The 18,758-nt window shown below is 41.2% G+C and overlaps 1 protein-coding gene and 1 long non-coding RNA gene across 8 annotated transcripts; one reads left to right on the top strand and one right to left on the bottom strand.

Annotated features, from left to right (window-relative positions):
- Positions 1–5,966: 5,966 nt before the first annotated feature.
- Positions 5,967–16,622, top strand: LOC118513568 (aquaporin AQPcic). 7 transcript variants are annotated; one of them, XM_036059502.1, is made up of 6 exons: positions 5,968–6,124; positions 14,868–14,997; positions 15,086–15,192; positions 15,294–15,728; positions 15,805–15,927; positions 16,277–16,622. In XM_036059502.1, exons 2-6 carry the CDS (start codon positions 14,919–14,921, stop codon positions 16,310–16,312), a joined length of 780 nt encoding a protein of 259 aa, XP_035915395.1. In that variant the 5' UTR covers positions 5,968–6,124; positions 14,868–14,918; the 3' UTR covers positions 16,313–16,622. The 7 variants fall into 7 exon arrangements, with proteins under 7 accessions (XP_035915391.1, XP_035915395.1, XP_035915392.1 ...); XM_036059503.1 differs by having other exon boundaries at positions 6,035–6,590; XM_036059506.1 differs by having other exon boundaries at positions 6,119–6,414.
- Positions 16,331–18,131, bottom strand: LOC118513572. Its single transcript, XR_004906480.1, has 2 exons — positions 17,763–18,131; positions 16,331–17,681 (listed from the first exon to the last, which is right to left on the bottom strand). It is a non-coding gene; the product is annotated as an uncharacterized LOC118513572 (long non-coding RNA).
- Between the last annotated feature and the right edge of the window lie 627 nt (positions 18,132–18,758).

The raw sequence follows: 18,758 nt of genomic DNA, 5'->3' as shown, positions 1-18,758 counted from the left end.
CCACTACCTGGCACCGGACCGAGCGACACCCACCTTCCCTTCCATACGCTGTCCGGTCCGATGTAGTGGCGTAACCTCGATCATGAACTCGCGATGCCATCGAACTACCTGTATGCGCTGCATGTGCAACCCGCCAACCGCCTTTTGTTTGCACGCATCTTTGGCTAATTAATTACGAATAAAAATGGCACCTTACTCCCGCTGGCAGAGCGTGTGTGCGTCGCTGTCGTTCGGTCGTTTTGTCTTCCTACTGGCGATTGACTTCCGATATTGATGTTTTGGCCATCGTTTGGTTTGCCTGCATGGCCAAGGATCGTGTTGCAAGTACATCAGAAGTTTGTAGAGAAATTTTTTTAATTAGCTTCGGGGAAGGTGCTTAAGATGAGCGGGCAATAAATCAATGAGTCGGAATATATGCGACTAAATGCTAGCCTTAGAGCCAGAACGTTCCATGGACGTTTCACTTTGTTGTAATAAACACATGTGATAGTCTAAGGACTATTAAAAATGCTGAAAAACAGAAAGATTTTTATGGTGATAAGTGTTATTTGCAAGGATTAAAATAACAAGATAAAATCCTATTAAAGAAGGCTTTCGGCCTTTAATAGAAGCAATAAAAGAATAACAAGAAAATCAAACTAAAACGATATTTATCGTAAAAAATTAGGATGATTGAAACATCATTAACTATACTTATTGAAGATTTTGTTAAATATGTTGCTTATTTCGAAGATTTTGTGATTCCCTTATGATATTATAATTATAGTGTATTATAATTTCAACTAAAATAGCATACCTTTAGGCGCTGCCAAACAAAAATTCAAATTTTTATCTAATTCATTCGCCTCTTTCATTTTATCTATCACATTGTTGACATCTGTTTCCTCTAATACACACACAATGAAAGCAAAGCCCTTTCAAAACCACTTGCTGAGAGTTGAAATTGGCCACCGATTAACACGAGGGGATGATCGTTTCGTGACGCTGTTCGCACCAACCGAAACGAGACAAAATATTGCATAACAGCTGAAGACGATGAGCGACCCGACCCCCCCAAACACACACGAGCTGCTTATTTAAATGAGCGATCAAAGAATTATATTATCATAAGAAGGGTGGCACGGGATGGTTTGTTGATGAGGCGTATCGTATTTCAACGATATTTAGGTTTTTTTTTATAATCTCGTAAGGGTGTTTTGTTGATGCCGTTTTATTATTATTTATACGACACGTCGCGACACATACATAGAAAGAAGAAGCATAAGCAGAAGGAAAAGACGTTCGAAGCAATTACGATCGTTTATTTTTACATCTCCTGCTCGATCGTTTGGCTGTTTCCTGTCCGTGTATTGTTGCGAATGGATTACTTTGGTGTACTTTTTCATCTACTTTATTTACTATACTTTTAAGAAATACAAATCCGTATTGTTCCATTCTAATTGGACTTTAGCCAAATGTAACGTTGTACAGTAAATCATAAAGGTTATGTGACGACTCGATACGTGAGGAGCATCCATTTAACATAGACAGCTGTTTGCAACACGTGAGATCGTGTCCGGCGGGCCATCGTATATCCGTAGACAATTGTTTCTTTATTCATTTACTCGTACTATTTTGCTTACAAATACCTTCATAAATTTCCCATCTCTAATCTTATTTTGAAGGAAGGCGTGGAAGGCGAATTTTTTCAGCAAGTTACCTTCAACAAACATGAGCGCAGACACTCCTAAACAATTTACAGCAGAACATTCTTGCTGACCACAGTGTAGATGACGAACGTGGATGATAAACGCGCCAGCATCCACATCTTTTGTCGGCACAGCTATGCACTCGAATAAATGATGGCGCTCGTATACTTTACAATGTCCATCGTCAGTCTACGTTTGGCAGCTCTAGCATTTAATTACTGCCGACAATTTATAGTACCCCACGCTGTACAGGGCTAGTGTGCTCCATTTTTCGAAACGTCGCGTCTGTTAACCGAGGTCCGCGAACGTAAGCAGATGGTGTTTTGTTGAAGCGTTTTTTAGAATAGTAGTTGTCTGCCAAAAAACATGAAACTATCAAATCTTCACAGTAGAGCGGTTCGCGGGATACGACAAACAGACATTTCTTCCCAAACGCTTTCGAACATGTCTCGATCGTTAACCTTCAAGGGCATAGTTTGGGGATAATAATAAGCATCAGCATGTCAAATGTTGTGCCCCTCGTGAATATATGAGGAGATCGTTTTTAAGAGTAACATTCCTCGGAGATCCATTTCTTGGCAAACGAAACTAATAGTTTCCATCTGTAGTGTAGGGTTTATCACAGTTTTTCCCACCCCACATGTGTACGTGTGTTGATTGCTGCTATGGGATGCTTCTGAGGATGGGTTTGGGGTTTATTATTCCGGCATGTTTTCCCCCCTTTCATTTCACGTGCTCGTTTTTTGTACTCATTTTAAATGTTCAATTGCGTAAACTGCACACTTATCCCATAGCGATCATGCAGTAAGGTGTGTGACCAAATGAAACAGCACGAAAAAAAACACCCTTACGCATTGTTATTTCCTTATCGCAAAACCCGGGCGCCTGCATTCCTTAGGTGGCCTGAATTGTTTGTCGGCCGCTTCACCAAACTCCAGACCGCCTAACAAATAAAAGAGCATTTATCTCATTGATTAGTCCAACGGTCCGTCGTTTCGTCAGCACCGTATTGCTGCCACGATGCAAATAGCGCTAAACGATGGTGCAGAACACGTGCTCACAATATATGAGCTTTTAATTACATTTATCGCATTAAAGTGCATTAACGTGTGTAAAAATGATGGAACGAAATGATGTTGAATTATTTTTTTTAGATTTTTTGCACCCAGAATTCCTAGTGCAAGATGGAAGCTCAAAATTAGCAATTGATTGCACACGAACTGGAGATTAATCAGAATGCGCGCCTGTTTTGCAGTGATCTCATGCTCTGTTTACTCATATGGAAAGATTGTAAAATAATTGCAGCTTTGAACGAAAAAAAAAAACAATGCTCGACACACTTCCGATAATCCTTCCGCCATTGCAAGAGGATGACAAACCGATTCCTATTCATTCCGCTTTCTCCACCAAGCCGGGGGGAAAACCCGCCCACGGTAATGGCACGAATTTATAGGGAAATAGAATAGAGAACATCTCATTCTGCTGTCCATCTTCGTCACCCCGTAACAAAAGCGCGCGCCCACTAACGATCGGGGGGGGGGGGGGGGTCAGCGAAAATAGAAGTCACTAGTTTGTGGTGGCTGGCTACCACCGATCATCGGAAAGACATCACAGCGCATCGCGAAAAATCATGCGATCGCATGACGTCGAAGGAATGTCGGAACCACAAAAGGAATAAGCGATGCCCGGTTTTATCTTGCGGAGACAACAATTATGTAGGCAATTATTGGTCGTGTTTGAGCGTTATCAAATAACCACACTGCAAAGCCACCCTATGGGCAGCTGCTTCCTTCTTTTATCATCTCACCGCACGGCACCGGTGCGAGGACCATATTTGCATGCTTACGTAGATTGGAATATTAATTATGGGCTTAGGTAAATGTTTGATGGGCTTAATTTATTCCAGCGGGTGGCGATCTGCTCCAGCTCCTTGCACCGTAAGATGATACCGGTGGTTGTGCTGATCGTGAGCAGGAGCAACAGCAGTAGATATATTCTAGAGCCAATCTTGTTTTATGTGATGCAATCAGAATACAAAGTGATCGGTTGATGACGCTGTTCTTGCTTGTAGGAAGGACATTAATTATTGGTTATGAGCGGTTTAAGCGAGCTTGCTTATCAGTTAACTGGATGTGAGTAGTTTCATAATTGATTAATGTTTTCTTGAGATGAGAGACGTTTGGTGTTACACAGCGTTACATACCTCAAACTGCCTTACTTATTCAAATGATGACAAAATAAAACGTTTTTATATTGTTTATGAAGCACTAATTGAATTTACTTCCATCCAATAAAATTGGGAGATTATTTTTCATAATGCTTCTTAACAGCAACTTTAGAAACTTAAATACATTATTTTAAGCATTCACACACTTTAATAATTATTTTTATTAGTCTCATTTCAATGGCAACAAACGACAAAAACATATTAGAAAGGAATGATTCATCAAATATTACTAATTGGTAAAAAAAAACCCTACAGTAGGAACATTCCCTTAACATGATCTCACCACAGCTCTTACACATATCCGGATAATCAACAAGAAGCTTCTCCAGTCGAGCTCCCTACACGATTGGCATACAAATAATTAGGAAATTTAATTGCCATAATTTGTCAAGTCATTACCATTGCACACTGGAGCTTGATGATATTTTTACCTCCATAACCTGCAAGCGATCGTGTCCTGCAGCGGTATTGCTTTCCTGTTGCGTTTCCATCACTCTTTCTCTCTCTCTGTTTTTTCTTTCAACCATATTTTAATAAATGATGAATCGTACTGTTTCGACAGTTCGTACTGCATAGATTTGTCACGCACCCGTTTTTAATGATGTTTTTTACGAAGTTGCATTTGAAGTAATTTAAAAATAAAAATTGTAAATGAATCATCACTGTTAAGTAGAGCAAGGACAATTCAGTGAACGCGTGCTAGCGTGAGAAGCCGAGCTTCCTTTTAAGTCCTGCGACCTCTAACGGAGCCAACACACTAGCAAACTAGATGCGCAGTTTCAGCAATCGCACCGTAGGTGGCAGAAGCTCCATTAAAAACAAACCTCCCGAAGAAAAAACATAGGAACAGCACAAATCGAAATGCTAAAAATACATAAATGCTTTCTGGTAGCAATGTTGTTTTCGTCTCAACCCCTTCAGGCATGCATGTATGTAAGTGATACGCGTGCTATATTACCTTGCCACGAGTTTTATGATGACACAGATTCACGCAGCCCAGCAATCGGTGCAGCAATTGAGTTGATAAGATAAACTAACAAGCGCCAGCAATTAAGCACGTGCCGGAAGACGGTATAAGGGAGAGTCGGTACGTAAACCAGAGATTCTGAAATTACGGCACTTGATTGGGATGGATTTCGAAAGATAGTAGTTGAATGAGGGCTATAAAAATTGCGGGTATAGATAATCCCGATCGAATTGAAATCGATAGAGCCAGTGTGCAGCATTTCAGATGTGTATGGATATTGCATACATTTAGGCGCACTCCCTTAACCGATTTGCTCGCTTTATATTGATTCACTCTAAAATCGCTCTCTAATAAATGTTTTTGATAATAAATACATGGTTATAGAAAACATAATGGATTTGTAAGATAATCACTTAATCAAAAAGAGCGCTTAATACACCCTTGAGGCGACTTTATCTTCAGAAAGTCGAGTTGAATCTCTAATGCTGTGTGTGTGTGTGTTGAAGTGGATGCTCGTTGACTGGTGTGACTAGTATGAAGTGCTCTGCAACTATTGCTAATATTTGCCAAATCGATTACGTACGTTGATGTTCTCCTTGTGTTTAATTATTAATTCATTTAAGTTGTTTCTTTAGTACATGAAGGTATCGTGTAATTTTCATTTAATTAATTAAACCCGTTTATTTAACGATTCATCACTTTATTTAAAGAAAGCAATGAATTTATTGTTGAATTTGACACATTTTCAAGCTACAAAAAAATGATATCCAAACGGTTTACTTCAAACAAGCTAAGCAACACCATTCAAGCCGCTGTTTCGTGGATTTATGTTGTGTACGGACACAATGTAAGAAAATGTGCCGTATGTTCTCTAAATTTTATGATATGTGGTAATTATGCTACTATTTTTAAACGATTATCATGTTTATCGTGACCCTTTCCTGCCCATTGCTCAATTGGACTCCTTCGCAGTAGTCCGCTATTGAAACTAACCATACCAGAAAAGAGAACTCACGCGTGGTTGTGCTCTCTCTCTCTCTCTCTCTCTCGCGCTTCCTTTCGCTTTGCAAACGATGAGTACGATCTCGCGCGATCGTCAGTGCGTACGATCACGATTTTACGTTATGCTGTACCACTCGTCAGGTCATTTGAAGTTGATCTTCCGTGCGGAAAGCATCGTTTCTGTTCCTGCGGTCAACCGTGTGGTGCGTGTAGCTAGCCTTCTACCCGATAGACAAAAAGGTACGCACATCCTTCGGGGGGACAACGTATTGTCGTCGCTTCTCGCTGTGTTATCTAGTGCTTCGTCGCTTATCAGAACATACTGCGCCCGTGAAACTGGAACACTCTGCTGGGAAACAATTTGTCAGTCCAGTACGTTGCAACCGATAGTACCATCATCATCATAGTTTTCCGTTGAGTTTCTAGCATTGTAGACGGTTTTATCGTACCGGAGTGTTTTTACCCAGCGCAGGGCAACAATTAGCAACGAATCTCTCGGTCTCCCGTCTGTACCTGCACCCTTTTGTAAGGTGAACATTTAACGTATTTGTGTGTATGTATCTGGAGCGTAAAGCATAGTGTGACCGGCGTCCGATTTTGAAACTCCATATTTGCTACTGCCAATACGTAGTGACGCCCGAAACGGCTCATTATCGTCGCACCAGACTAAAGGTCGTTGTTCGCTCGTTAGATTGATTGACTGCCGGTATGTATGTGCATAAAAGTGATACGAGGGTTTTTTTTTTAGTACGAGGTACGAGGGTTTTTTTTAGTTTTTTAGTGATGTGATCTGTAAATTTGTGACCCGAAAACTGATGAGTACCGCCAAAAGAAATAATCGATTTTGAGAATTTTTAAATTGATAATAAATCAATAAAATGGTTACGAGTATTGCTTGAAGCAGATAAGTGACGCACACACACACTTGGTCGTGTGTATGACATGGCTTCGATAGGAATTAGAGCGCTTTGCCGATCACTGATTAAGAGGATTGACTTAAATCAGGCGCTAATTCCTTGCACTTAAGAAACCCTGTTATTGTCACGTCGCACAGGCGCCATCGTTCTTTTTTTCACTGCGTAACGAGCGAGCTCCTGCACAATTTCGTCTTTAATATACGATCGAAGTGTAGGCGTATGGCGTGTATTTTTTGACACATTTTTTAAAAAATTTAAAGAAGCAATTTAAATCCCTCTCGACAGAGAAATGGCAGCGCGTGTTTTGTTGCACCTCGTTCCAATTACCTACTTATTTCCGTAAGGTTTAAAATTGGCATAACCTCATCAACCGACATTAATCAATACAACTCATAACTCATTTCAAGAGAACAACCACGCTAATGAAACATTACCCAAAAAAACACAGTCCGACAGTGATATCTTTAGCATCGTGTTAAAGCGGAATCAAGGCGGAAAGAAAAACAGCCACGAAGAATGAAAATATTAACGAAAGTGAGCAATCCAACAACACGAAATACGCACAGAGGGAATACCACTTCTCACAAAACTGAATGACCCGTGTGCTGGTCATTATTGTACATCCACTTGGGCCGCGACCACGCACGCGCATCATTTTGTTAGTGGTTGGGTGTTTTGTGTGCGCGCGTTTCTGTTGCTGCTGCTGTCGGCACCGCACGGTCAGATTTGTACACTCCGGTCCACCTCTCGAGTGTCACTTGAAGTGATTTGCAACGCCCGCACAGGATTCTCGGACAAGTGGCCCGGTGTAACGAAGCTGACCGATTTATTAAATCATTGCTTCATTGCTGCCACCCGCTAAATGCCCGCACATCCTGCCTTTGTTTCTGTGCCGTACTTTTTGTTGGCTTAAACACTGCCACCAGGATTTTTTTAAACAAATTAGTTAGGAGGATTCGGTTGAGAAGAATATTCTGTGCAGAAGGGTTTAATTGTTGAATATCTCTTTGCTTCTTTAAATTACATGATGTTTTGTAGGCTACTTACGGAAAACCTTAACTTTTATATCCTAATTTTAAAATCAATGTTTTAAAAATTAAAAGAAAAATACTTGAAAAAAATAACAGCTCTATAAACATCATTCAACGAAAGATAAATATAATTATTGCCGGTAACATGGCCTCAGATTTATTGACAAAACTGATAAGATTGTTGTGACAATTTTAAATTTAAAAACTCGAAGCAGAACTTATCACTGTTTGATTACATTTAATAATTTAAAGAGAAGCGTTTCCATCGAATCTAAATGTAGTATGGCAAGAGAACAAACACAGATCTCACTCCGGATGTTTGCTTATAGTTCGTTCAAAAATGTAGGCTCAGATGTAGAAATTGATATCCATTTATCCACCTAAACTTTATCACAAGCTACAGACATTCCTATGTCTTAATATGTTTTTAATAAAAGTCCTTAGTAACGTACGCGGTTTGTAAGCGAGAGAGCGAGAGGTTCCATTAGTTCCTCTTCTGAACTCACATTTCATAAACAACCATTCGATAAACATCGAGCACCGTAAACAATCCGATCCGATCCCTTCCAATTGCTCATGCTGAACCGGGTTGCTATGAGACGTTCGTACCAACGCGGTGGCACAATTTATTAACAGTTCAAAGTCAGCTCAGTAAAATCTTCCGAGGTTCATTAACGCTTAAACATATCCGTCCCTTCCCAACCTCAACTCGCGAGGCACAGTTTGCGAGTGGAAAGGGAAACAGAATTTTCCTTCCTTCCTTCCCCAAAAACAACTCTTTCCACCATCGATCTTGTGATCGTTGCAAGCGCTAATGCAACCTCACAATGATCGGGCTAAATTGCACAATCACAGGCATGTAATGCCAACAAATGTGATCGTGCCAGAATGCAAACCATGTGCGTGGAGTAAACAATTTTGCACATTTGCAAATCATGCCCCGGTCGACTTTTATCACGCACAATTTCTACCGACATTCGCAACGTCTAGATGGTAGATGATTAGCCGTGTCTCTTTGGGGGAAGTTGGGCGTGTGATTCAGCTTGTTCCATTAGCCTTACATCGTACGTGTCCATTTGTGTGTGTGTCAAATTTTAAACACTTTACACTCCAGGCGGTCGATGTACATGCCGCAGGGTAGCATTGGTAATTACAAACCTATTTAAGCTATCGAAAACATTATCTCTCACCTGTCGCTATAGACTAACTCGGAGGAAGAGGACGGACAACAAAACGGAACACACGTCCGAGCGCATGATTTAACAGCCTTGTGTGCATGCGGTAAAAATTAGCGACTCCTCTCCGCGCATACAGAACAGCTAGACAGGTCGAGCTGGATGGAAGAATTGAAAACAATCGTAAAAACGTACGACACTTCGGAGTACGCCGGAACGGGAGGGACTGGCGACCTTGTTGCGGTGTCGCGAGGGTGGTTGAATTATTATTGTCCGCTTCGTGTGGCATGAGGCGTTGACAGTTGCTAGACTGCTAGATCAACAACGCCAGGCCCGGTAATACGAACGCCGGCACTGACTTGTGCTCGGTTAAGTAACCTACAAAATGTCAGGACGAAGACAGCGAAGATGCGGGTTTTCCCCCTCGTTTAGAACCGAATCCCGTAAAGCAATGGACACTTCCGTTCCGGCTAACGGCAACGGCGGACAGACGGACGCCATCTGGTCGGAATGGCTGATTAACTTCGGTACCGCTTGTTAAGATTCGTTCTACATCATACAGCGAGCAGGTTCGTTGCGCTCTGGCAAAATAGGTCCGCCCAGTTGGAACTGTGATCTCCAGATCTGTTCCTCACTTCTAAACGTAATAATCGTAGGCAGCCAAAGTAGCACGGTGTATGCGTAGAAGATGATTAGTCTTCGCTCCGGCCAAACCCTGACCGACCACGCGAAAAAGGGTAGAATAGACGGGTGGAAGAATTCGTTCGTAGGAAAGCGGTTCATCCGCGATCAGGGCCCGTGATTCATCACGCAGGTGTGATTCGGATGCATACGAAATAATCTGCCGATCCCGGTTCGCACCGTTCGTGGGTTAATAGTCGACTAATGATTACTCATTGAAAAATTGACAGGGGTCAGTCAGGCTGGATTGGAGGTGATTTTTACTGTTTTCGTGATACAGAAACTTAGCAATATTTAATTGTTTTATAACCAGCGGATGGAGAGTAAGGTGAATCGTTCGTGCGGATGAAGGTGATTGGTGTAAGAAAATGAAGGGTGATGAATATTAATTTTTTATTTTTAGGTTTATAATGGAAGTAGGAACAAACAAAGAATTTTTTATGTAAAATTGACAAAATAATGTGTTGTCAAATGTTAAAGATTATTGAAACGTAACGGAAACCTTTCAAATATTCTAAGGGCTGGCTTATTTCGATTTTAAATCGGACTTAAACTATTTGATTTTTGAGAGGCAGCCTGTTCATATTTCTATGGAAAGTCTTTATTTGTAGTTAAAATTAATTAAAAGGTATTCATATAAAACAAAAAAATCACTTAAAATATTGATCTTCGGGTCCAAATATAAAACGGGTTATCAGGAGAAAAATGGTCCAGGCTTCAAGAATGAAATAAGTTATTGGACCTATTACTCAGACAACAAAATCGCTATTTCAAACCATTTTGTTCTCCCGTTCTCCACTGGATTTCCTTCCGCTATGAATAAAACTAAGTCAAGGAAATCGGTTTTGGGCAAACCCTCCCGAGGTTGTAGTGCGAGAAACGGACTTAAATTCGTATCTCTTTACGGGAATGATATTCTGACTAAAAGTAGTGTAGTAGTAGTGGTTTGGATCGGTTCGGCATCACAATCACGTGTACGGCTAGTGAAGTTTACCTACTATATTTAATAGCTCCGTAGATGAGTAAAGTATTTAACTGCACTGTATTTAATTAAAAAAAGCCAGGAATTGTTCTGTACAAATATGGATTGTTTTTATGCAAGGAACTGCTCAACACGTCATCTTCCATCAGTGATTATTTTGTTGCACTTAGCAGCATGCAATAAATGCTTGTTGCTGGTTGAATCAACACCATTCCCCGGGATGGAAAAAAAAACACAAGGTACCGACCGATACCCCGCCAACATGGAATGTTGCTCAAACGCACCATTGAATCACATCACGATTGGCAGAAAAACAACAATGATAATCACGAACGAGCGGTCAATTTGATTGTTTTGATCGTAAAATGATTCCTTCATCCGGTTGACACGTATTAGTCATTTGTGGGATTGATAGCAACTAACTGCAAAGGTGTGGGTTAGGATGTAATTGCACAAGCTGGGATAAGTCCAGCACATAATTCCTTAGCTGCTAGGTACGGTAATTGCCATTGGGTATTTGCTGAGTACGCTGTGATGAGGTGTCCTTTAGCAGCAAGTCAGGGCCTTTCATCGAGTACGGTACTATCTGTGTTAATGAGTGTTTGGTTTACTATTTGCATATTAAATTGCAGAAACACTATGCCTAGATTTTGCTCTGATGTATTCAAAGACGTAGCCTACAAAGAATATATCCACATAAGATTTTTAATTTGTTGATTAATTTTAAAGTAGAATCAAGATCCCAAAGCCATTCTCAAAGGTAGACTTAAAGAATTAATTTTACAATCGCCAAACGAAGTAACACTGCTGCTTACCAACCATATAATCGGAGGAGCTGCGAGGAGGAGTTTTGTCTGACGAATAAAGATAATCCCCAACTCTCCCCCAAAAACCGAAGGCACGTGACCGTAGGAATGTTGCTGCTTGCATCATTCGATCAGTTCTGGGTAGATGGATAGACAGCTGTCCAAACCCTAATCGAGGGAAGAATGAAATATGATCAAGCCCGAAATTTGCATAAACAACACATACCACGTTTTTGGAGGTTAATCAATCAAGAGAAACGAAATTATGCTGTGATCCTACGTATCGAAAGTTTCTAGTACTACGCGTACTCTCATTGCAATACACAATTCATGAAACTTTGCGGTGTTTGGTACCGAGAAACCGCACGAAATACGACTCCGAGCAGGTTCTTGGATTGCAACTTGTCCCTCTTTAACAAATGTTTCATTCCTCCCCAGTAAATTGGACACGCGTCACAACAAGCGGGTTCCTCGCTTAACGCTCGTTGAGTTTTTTCTTTGCTTCCCTCTAACGGGCTGCGTTACGTCGTCAGGGGGCGAGAACGTTTGAAGCACGGGGAAACGAAATATTTGTTACACATTTTCTGCTGCTCACCCGCCTCACCCTTCTCACCTTTGTGGCTTATCGATTGTTTTCCGTGTGCAAACGTACACCTACACAGGTTTCGTTGTATGGCGCGCACTACTTCCAGCCGAGTGTTTGCAGATTCTAATTAATTACTTAGCTCTGCCTACCCAGCTACGAATGCATTAAACAACAAACTATATGCAGGCAGAATTGTGTGGATGGGTGCAGGAAAGCTAGTGGGAATCGAGGATGGCCTCTTTCCGCGGGTGGATTGCTATTGTAGACGCAACGCTTAAATAGCAATTGACACGATGCACGGTGCGATGCAGCTAATCCCATCGTAAAAAAAAAAAACGAGTGGCAATTTAAATGGCAAAGATAACATACCGAGTGTTTGAAACCGAGCTTGCGTGTGCGCGAGATAGTGATCTTTCGCGTGTGCGGTTTTCACATAATTAGGCACAAATGTTTTCTGTCCGTCACATTTAAAAGCAGGCAGCATCATTTGTTGCGACCGTTTCGTTTGCTTCCAGCAGTAAAGTTCTTTATTTACTTTAATTTGATTTTTCAAGCCTAACAATAGATTTAAATTGCGAATGCTGCTTTACGATGCTGATGGCTAACATGCTGATGAATTTCTCTGGCGCGTTCAAACGCTTGGCGCGCCACCGCGAAAGGTCAACTATTGTGACCATCATGCAATGCATCTCCCACCGAAGTGCGAGGCGCGAGTGCAATTTGCACCCGAATGACATTCACATTGGCGCTGGCAGTGAGGTGGGGAAAACGGAAAGGCACAATTAGCCTACCATTTATCAAACCACTCTCAGCCAAAGGGAAGGTGAGGCTGGCCGTTGGCCCACAAATGTTCGTATTATCGTCATACAAAAGCTTCCGGATCGTCCGGACCTGCCAGCAGTGAGCATAGTGTGCAATTAAGTAATCGTACACTGCACCAGCTGCATCTCAGCGATGACATTGCAACGTTGTAACGCCGTATCCATCAGCGAGAGAGAGAGAGAGAGAGAGAGAGTGACATTCCGAGGAAGTTTATGGCTCTCGCGAACAAAAAAAATGGCGCGACAATTGGTATCGCTTTATTGAAACATTAATCATTGTTTGATAAAAATCGCTGGACCGGAACCTCGTGTTCTCGGCCAATAGATAGAGAGGGAGCATGTCAATCAATCATGGTTAAAGTGGTGACTTTAGTGATGCGGTTAAGCGTCACCCGACCGTTAAAGTAAACTTATCATGTGTTAAAACTAGTCTAAAGTTACCTTGAATGGATGAAATAACAAAAAGACAAACCCCTATTTTAAACATAAATACTATTTTCGAATAAACAACCTAATCAGGTAGAAAAAGGCAAATAACGCTCTGCCTTCAACGCTTATTTGGAGCAGCAAAACCGGTGTGACAGTAAAAGTAAACGTGGCTGCGTGTTGTCCACACTTTCCAACTTCGGATGTAAGTTGCGCCCCGATCGGGTGCAACGTAAATTATCATTCCAAATGCATCACCACGCTGACCCTACAGTGCAACAGTGCCGGCTGACATTGAAGATCATCAGGTAGTCTTCTCTTTGTGTGCCAATGCCTGCATCTTACACCCCTGCACCCACCCCTCATCAAGGACATAATGAGTAGCCATTTGTGAAGTGTCTTCGTTACATCTACATGTGCGACGAGTGCATTCAAACGCCTTGTACGTTTGGTTTTGGTAGTCAACAACGCCAAGCGATAGCGAAAATGCTAATAAGTGCGTACTGATCGCGAGTGAATTTACAACATTTCGATCATGTTACACTAGTGCGAGCAGAATCGATCATTGGGAACGCTTTCTCATGGATTTTTGATAGTGCTTTAAATGTGTTTCGTCCTCAGGTTTTTTACGATTTTTCAGATTTTCTACATGCATTTATTTGACTTATTCTCAATTACTTTTTGTAATAATAATAGTTTTTAAACATTAATTTGCTGATTGATGAAGAAAATCAAAATTTTCATTTCCGATATGCTTGTTAGTATTTTTTTGCTCAATATTTCTGCAAAAAAATTAACTAACAGGAACTTAGAAGTATGAATAGCGTTTTTCTAAAAATGTGATTAAAATTTTTAACGGACAATATAAAATTACTACACCATGATTTTAATCCTTCTGCTCAAGAACTTGCAGTATTATAAAAAAAAAACAAAACAAGTCTTTCGGTGGCAGGCATGGACATATTAGACCGAAATGGAAGTAAATGTTAAGATTGAAAAAATATGCCGTACACATCGCCAAAGTTAGTTTATTTTATTTTATTTATTAAATATGACGGCCCGATGCCGTATTGTCACCACCGCATGTGAGGAGTACAGGAGTTTGACATCACTGGCGTTCACCGTACGCTGCAATGTATGCAATATATGCAATGCAATTGGTGTATGCAATCTTCCCTAGCTACGAAAGCTATGGTAAGCCGCACTGTCAGTTTATCGGTCGTAAATCTCTGAGTTATGTTAGTTGGTGATATTTCCACTGTTTGATTAAAAAATCCATAATAGTCCAGTTCTATCAAGTACATAATTTTCAAGCACCAATGAGTGAGGACAATGAGTGAGCGAGTACAGTCCAGCTTCCTCCGAAGCTTCGTATTTGCTCGCGTCCACTGCGCTAATGTATCGCCCTCTAGCGTGAAATCGCACAAGCACGAAGCCTCGGATGCAGTATGCAATTTGCATGGCATCAAACAGACAAATTCAAATTTTTCCAACGGCATCAAAGTTTGCATTTAAAGTATTACTAAAATGTTTTCTACCTTAAAATCTATTTTTTCAGATTATTCAACACTTTAAAACACAGAACCGCTAAACGGAACAAATACTAGCAATGGGTTACAATCTTGGAACGGAAGAGTTGTCGAACAAATCCAGTGGACTTTGGCGGGCGTTGCTTGCAGAGTTTGTTGGTAAGTTTAAAAAAAATGCAAGACCGATTTTACTGTCAATAATAATGCTTTTCATCTTTTCTCGTTGTTTTTTGTTGTTGCATTGAAGGTATTTTCATATTAAACTTTTTCGCCTGTGCCGCATGTACCCACGCGAATGGCGATAAAACGTTGATCTCCCTCGCCTTCGGTCTGAGTGTATTTATGGTCGTCATGGTAAGCGTTACGGACAAGAAGCAGACATAAATAATTAACAGAAATGAGTCTGACCAGAGCATGATTTGCATTTTGTTTTTGTTCCCGGTTCCACATTTCAGTCGATCGGTCACATTAGCGGTGGTCACATCAATCCCGCTGTCACCGCTGGAATGTTGGCCGCCGGCAAAGTGAGCGTCATCCGTGCTCTGCTGTACGTCGTCGCACAGTGTGCCGGTGCCGTTGCCGCCACAACAACGCTCGACGTGCTGATACCGAAAAGCTACCATAACGGGTTGGGTAACACGGGCCTGAAGGATGGCGTTACGGACCTGCAGGGACTGGGCTTCGAATTCTTCCTCGGATTCGTGCTGGTGCTGTGTGTGTTCGGTGTCTGCGATGATAATAAACCCGATTCCCGCTTTGTCGCTCCGCTCGCCATCGGTCTCACGGTTAGTCTGGGTCATTTGGGTGTGGTCGAGTACACCGGTTCGAGCATGAATCCGGCCCGCTCGTTCGGAACTGCATTCGTGACCGACAGCTGGGCACATCATTGGGTAAGTGGAGTTTTCGGGATAAAAAAACCTATTAGAAGAGAGTTATTCTAATCGTCGCTTACGACTTGCTTTTCAGATCTACTGGGCTGGACCGATTCTGGGTGGTGTTGTGGCGGCGTTGCTTTACACCCAGCTGTTCAAAGCACCGACCGTTAGCGATGCTTCCGAGCGCTATCGAACCACCGCCGACGACAAGGAGGTAATGCTAAATTTGATGAAACATGCCGCGCTGGAAGAATCCGTTATCACTACCTAAGGCGTCGGTAGCGTGCTCACAACCGCAGAACCGATCACTACCACGATCACGATCTCATCAACTTCACGGTTTTTTGTTTATGTTGTTGTCCTATTTTATGTTTTATTGTTTTAAAGTGTTGTTGTACAGTTTTATTGATTTTTATCGTTTAATTAAACTCATTATTTATTAGTTTGTTTTTATTTCTAGTTTCAGTTCATTCATTCACCTCATCTGCTATTCATCTACATAGCTACAATGCAATGTTAAAAAGAAACCAAACACTTATCCTCTTTTTAACCCCTTCTTCTAGATGCGTCGGCTGGATGGCAAGCACGAAATGGTCTAACGCCTGGTTCGTCCATAGTTTTTTTCCTGCAAGCTCATCTACGTAATGTGTCCGCCGCAACAGGTTGTTGTTTCATGTTGTACGTTTTTACTAACTGACCTCATGCGCTGATTCGTTCGAAGGCAATCGTGTTTTGTGTCGTTTACGGTCAAATGAATCCAAGGGCGGGGTTGGAAAATTTAAGTTAAGCTGCGTGTCGCTTACTATCGTTTTCTGGTAGCTTGGTATATCGAGAGATATAAAACACAAGAAACAAGCGTATCACAAAGTTACTGTTAATAAACGTTTTAAAATAGGTATAACAAATCGATGTGATAGTGTGTTGGCTTTTTTTTTAGTTAGTGTATCATGCCGAACCGCTGGTTGACGCTTTACCCTCGATTACGTCAAACTTAAACCCATCTTCTGCTTGCTTGGCACTACAACCTTGAAAGGTTTCGGTCTGCCATTTCTGGCTTTCTGTGACTTGATTCTATCCGTAGCAAACTAGCCGGCCGTGTGTACGGGGAGGCGGTCTCGGTTGGAATTTGAACTCCGGTCCTACCATGTGAGGACCGGCGTCGATGTCGCCTCGACCACCGGACCGCCCCAACCAACAAGTTTTTACAACAACAAAAAAGTTTAAAGAAAATATTGTGCGCAGATTGCATTAACATTTTTGAATAGGTAAAAACTTTGCTATTATTTGACGATACGGCGTCAAGCCGTCTTACTAAAATTATAAATAAATAAATAAAACTTTGCTATTAGTTGTCTGATGCTGCCTTACTATATTCTCAAACTAGTGTGTTTTCCATTTAAAACTTATATCACGCATACGGGTGTGGAAACAACTATTTAAGATTTTTTTTTATCAATTACTTTTGGTGTGAGAAACTCGTTGCTTCTTTCTCTTGGCTTAACGAACTCTTAGGTTATGCCTGCTATTTCTGGCTCACTAGACTTGTTGATTCCTCATTGTTGGATAGTCTTCACTATGGGCGAATGGCCCAGATGGGATTTGAATCCTGTTGTCACATCTACCACCGGAACCACCGCCAATGCTTTTATGTAATCTATATTAAGAAGCACCTCATTTTCTTCTCCTTGAACCTTATTGTATCGTGTGGTACAAATAAACGAATATTAACAGTACCGTAAAATTTAAAGTTTTTAGCAGCTACCTATCGGTGATCAGCTAATGATGCCCCACAAACCTGTGAATGTTGTGTCCGATAGAGTTGGGGTGGCCGAGGCGACCTCGAAGCCAGTCTTCACACGGCAGGATCGGAGTTCAAATGCCATCCGGGACCGCCTCCTCGTACACAGAGCTGACTACATTGCCAGCGGTAATCCAAGTCACAGAAAGCCACAAATGGCAGGCCAAGACCTTGTAGTGCCACCAAAAAAAAAAGAAGAAGGGTTGAGTCCTAATTCTTTGGTGTACATGAAAATGTGATGAAGTTGGTACCGCAACCGGTTGGAGGTGTCGTACTGATCGGAGATGTCGCACGATCGCGATAGCAGGCGTATTTGTGATGTCACTCTTATCCACCGATAGCAGTGGTCCGTGGTGTAGTTTGGATGGTCGATTCCATCATGATTTCTCGATAAGGTTGCTGACCAAGTGGAAATCACATTTGCATGTTGTAAAATCACTATCCAACACACGAAACACTTTCTTCTGTCCAGGAAGGAGCAAAAACATCACAAACAGAGCATAAACCGTTTGACATTTCTACCACAACGCACAAAAACATCACACCGTGCATAAGACAGTTTTATTCATGCTTTTTTTTTACATCGACGGTTCTAACGGTTATCTTATCAATAGCAGACTTTACATGTTTGCATTTTGCAAGCGAGACTGCTCGAACGAGATGTCAAGTCACATATCTGTCTCGACTAAATCGTACATTGAAACACATTTATTTCGAAATATTGTCAATATTGTGAATAACTACTTCTTGCAATGCTCCACATGGAAAAAATATATTTAAAACTATTATTGTATATTTTAAAATAAATGAATCATCGATTTTTTAGAAACGTTGAATATTTCATACCTAAACAAAATGTAATGATTCTTGGCATGGATGAAAGAAAGGTAAAAGATAGAATTTAAATTATTTTGCAAGAAATAAAAGCTCTTTTAGCTAGCAGCATTGTGCCAGTAGTAAGTAACCCACGATATGGACCTCTGCTACTAGCACATGTTTTCAGATGGAAGGACTCATCGCATATGGCTAAAAAATAAATAAAAAAAAGCCAAAAATTAAAAATGATCATCTAATTTCCGGTGAGGTACCACAAATAATATAAGAAGGAGGCGCCCAGTAACTGCTAATTGATCTTGAAGGAGGCGCCCGAATGGTAGTTTCACAGGTTTCCCAACAGAGGGATAAATGATCAGATGAATCGATGAAAGCCAATGATCCGTATAAACGTGCATGAAGTAAGTTGACAC

The sequence above is a fragment of the Anopheles stephensi genome, chromosome 3 (genome assembly GCF_013141755.1).
Source record: "Anopheles stephensi strain Indian chromosome 3, UCI_ANSTEP_V1.0, whole genome shotgun sequence".
Classification (NCBI taxonomy): Eukaryota; Metazoa; Arthropoda; class Insecta; order Diptera; family Culicidae; genus Anopheles; species Anopheles stephensi.
The sequence above is the reverse complement of the archived record's forward strand: the minus strand, read 5'-3'. Positions and strand labels throughout refer to the sequence as shown.